The sequence below is a fragment of the Phanerochaete carnosa genome (assembly GCF_000300595.1).
Source record: "Phanerochaete carnosa HHB-10118-sp unplaced genomic scaffold PHACAscaffold_456, whole genome shotgun sequence".
In the NCBI taxonomy this organism is placed as follows: Eukaryota; Fungi; Basidiomycota; class Agaricomycetes; order Polyporales; family Phanerochaetaceae; genus Phanerochaete; species Phanerochaete carnosa.
In genome coordinates, this window is record NW_006768083.1 from 1 (window position 1) to 3,499 (window position 3,499).

At 54.3% G+C, this 3,499-nt stretch overlaps 2 protein-coding genes across 2 annotated transcripts; one reads left to right on the forward strand and one right to left on the reverse strand.

The window, feature by feature from the left end:
* Window positions 1-577: 577 nt before the first annotated feature.
* Window positions 578-2,365, reverse strand: PHACADRAFT_202655 (uncharacterized protein; the record flags this gene model as incomplete). The annotated part of the gene is made up of 7 exons (XM_007402818.1): window positions 578-967; window positions 1,031-1,270; window positions 1,378-1,503; window positions 1,555-1,752; window positions 1,838-1,927; window positions 1,984-2,042; window positions 2,080-2,365. The coding sequence occupies 7 exons, from the start codon at window positions 2,363-2,365 to the stop codon at window positions 578-580; spliced, it is 1,389 nt and encodes a 462-aa protein (XP_007402880.1).
* Window positions 2,366-3,165: 800 nt separating this feature from the next.
* Window positions 3,166-3,498, forward strand: PHACADRAFT_33826 (uncharacterized protein; the record flags this gene model as incomplete). Its single annotated transcript, XM_007402819.1, has 1 exon — window positions 3,166-3,498. One exon carries the CDS (start codon window positions 3,166-3,168, stop codon window positions 3,496-3,498), a length of 333 nt encoding a protein of 110 aa, XP_007402881.1.
* Window position 3,499: the final 1 nt, after the last annotated feature.

The following is a 3,499-nucleotide window of genomic DNA, read 5'->3' on the forward strand; positions in this document are numbered from 1 at the left end:
TCCTCGGCGTTCGGTGGTTCAAGCGCACCAAAATAGATCAATCGGTCATATGGGACCCTTAGTACGTTCCCCGCTTATCATTTGAATGCGCACTCATGACGCCTTGCAGCCCAGAGCTTGAGATCATGTTTTGGGAGCACAGGGCCTATCTGGATTCTACGTGCGAGGGCCCGCCGTTCCTCATTCCGGTTACAGATGTTTTGTCTCAGGCCTGCCGCTTGGCAGTGTGTCTACCACCAGACCATGTCAGTGATGAAGACGAAGATGTCCCAGAGGGCCAGGAGCTTCAGATGGTCTGGGTAACATGCGGTCTCACACGGGTATGTCAGCACCACCATCTGAGAACTAAAAGGCTTACTATATTATTCTGCAGGATGTACAAGTACTGTAGCCTCGTCTTCGCATTTTGTGCCTTGTCCCTCGCACATAATTCTACCAGCTTTTTTAATTGCATCTCAATCTTCTGACTAGCATTTAAAGTACAGGACAGTGTCTCGGATAAGAGCACTGGGCCCAGGCAGGCGGCCGAACGATCAAGAATACGGTCAAGAACGAACACTAATGCAGTACCCCCTACTCAGGTCTCATCATCCTCTTCCTCGCCCGCGCTATCAGCATCTTCACCGTGACGACGACTGCTGCCCTCGCTCCGGTCTTGTGCCAAGCCCTCTCCACCGGCACGATCCTCCCTCGTACCACCAGCCTCTTCGTCGGTCGACTCGAGATCCCTGAAGCCGCGAGGGTTCTTGACCTTGAATTTGATGTCTTGGTCTCTGGCGCCATGGCGTTCTGCCTGCCAACGCTTCAGCCAGGTTGTGTTGACAAGAACCGGAGATATCAAGCGCTTTAGATCGGGCACATTGGTGCGTGAGATGCGACCGAGGTCGATGCGTCTATGGACTTGAGGCACCTCAGCCTTAAGGTTTGCGTTGTACAGATCATCAAGCTCGTGATAAATCTGGGTCACCTAGACAAACGTACTCTTCGTAAGTACTTGACGGCTGCGTCTGCTCAGAAAAAGGACACTTACTCTGTTAGTGCGCCAGGTGAAGGATCGCAGTTCAAGCATCTTGATACCTCGCGCGATATCTTCATCGGTGAGTCCGCTCTTCTCCTTAGCTTCGCTATAAAACATCTGCCGCTTCGCATCATCAGATGCACTGAACGTGCTGACTTCTTCGGTCATCCATGGCGTCTCAACGAGGGGCTGCGGATTGACCCCGTGCTTTTCCTCATAGAGCGAGCAGGCATCAAGGCGACGGTTCTTTGTCTGAGCCTCAAATCAGTTGGGAGTGAGCCAATAGATTCTCCATTACATGCCTCACGCTGACGACCAGCACGGCGCCCGTTGTCCGTGGCCTCGAAGCGTTTCTGGACCTTCGCCGGGTCCTTCTTCTGGCTGTAGGCTGTCTTCCAGTTGCGCAGATGGTTCTTCACCATTTCCTCGATGTCACAGAGCGTGAATTTAACCTCCTTGCAGGAGATCGTCCACTTCTCCTTGTCCTAATGCTGCATGTGAGTAGTCAATCGCTGCTACGGACACATTTCACTCACGGTCTGCTCCGCATAGATAAGCCTTGCAACTTGCTCAATTACCGCCCGATTTGTAGGGTGGTCAACGGGCTCGCTCCAAGCAATCGGGAGATAGCTGGGTCGTGCGGCAGGCGTTGTGGGCTCGGGCTGGCCACGGCGCAAGACGAAAGGGTTCTTTGCAATACCAGTAATGTTGTGCACTTCTTGCTTAACCAGAGACTAACAAAAGACAAGCCCAGATTAGCATATATGCGCATATATCTTGTAATGCGGCACAGCTGCGAAGTTGAAAAAAGGTGCGTACCACAAGTTCTGACTTGGTTGTCTGCTGACGCTTGTTAAGCTCAGTCTTGTTCGCCATGAGGATGAGGCGTGGAGCAATGTCGGGCTCCGACTCGGAACTGCTGTCAGCATCGCTGCTGGACTCGGTATCACTGCTAGACTCAGCACCGCTTTCTGTACCCTGGCGACAGCGGCGACGGCGGCGCCGCCCTCCGTGCTTGGAACGCCTATCCTTGCGCTTTCAGCCGTTGCGGCTCAATCCACCACCTGTCTCCTCTGTCTCAAGGAGGGCAGGATCAATGACCATCGCTTCGCGACGCTGGGCATTCCGGCCCGCGGGACGGCAGGTACGAGCAGTCGCACGATCACCAGACTGCCCGGAGGACAGCCCCATCATCTCGCGCCACTCTTGCATCGTCGGAGGAGGGCATTCAGGGTCTGCAGCTTGCAATTCCCGCTTGAACTTATTGTACGCGGCCCATTCAGCAGGGCCGGTGCAGGCACTAGGTAGCGGCGGTGGCGGTGCACTCTGCGTGGTGCGGGAGGGCATAGCTGAGTGGGATTTTTACTTCTTGCAGCTCAGAGGTTGCTGGTGGCTGTCTGGAACGTGAGGAAGGGGTAGGAAAAGGGGACGGAGGATGGTGTACGATTATTTATTGGTATTTCTGACATTTCTGACATGAATTGAAGTTGCCTATCTGGGCTCCCACCATATCAGTGTGGATCCGAATAGACCGCACATAAGCATGCTTCTTATACCTATTCAGACAATATAAGCCGGTATCTGTTACTTCCATTCAGTCATTATTATACCGCCTATAGTCTCTCTTTTACTTCCATTCAAGCCGAGTAAACAGTCACTTGTTACCTCTCTTTAGTTCCGTATGGGCCGTCTGTGCCAGGGGTCATTATGTCAAATATGCGGGTGTCCCGATAGGTCTATATTGGCGCCCTGTCACGAGTCCTCCTACTTGATCTCTCTCTCGTCTAGCTACCTGTGTCTGGCCGTCCATAGGGTGTTCAATAGGATCTGAACATAATGCGCATGGAGTCTAAGCAGACGGTTTAATATTACCCTCCCAGCAGCTTCCCATAGCCGCTCAAATTGTGGCTAGGCGTACACTTGTTAGCCACACCTGACACGCAGTGATTGTCGGCTATTGTCGGGGAAATTGCGAGGAACGCTCTGCGCTCAGCCGGTCGACCGATGCCGGAGGCTAAACGCCGTGCGGGGCGTGGGATCAATTTGGGCTGCGGTAGACGCCCGAGTGCAGCTTTGCTGTGAACTTGTTTGCACTCATCGTCGGATATCACAAGCCTCGTTGCTCGCCGTCCCACTCTGGCGCCGCGATGGCTCTCCTCACTCAGTCAGAGACTCTCGCCTTCAACGGCTTCCTCTCCTCCATCGACTTTGGCGACGCACTCGAATGGAGCGGTCTCTCCCCCGACGAGATACCCCTGATGCCCTCCCAGGGCAAGGAGGCCGCCCTCGCCAAGGCGACCAAGGATCTCATGTCGCTCGAGGCGTCCCTCCGCCATGAAGACCCGGGGGTTCACTCACAGACGAAGCATCCTATCGATGTCGTCAGCGGTAGTTGGGCCTGGTTTCCCAGAGGAGCGGTATCCCGGGGGCAGCAGATTACACTTATGGCTTTGGTGTCCCCCCGTCGGACGGCATTCTAGT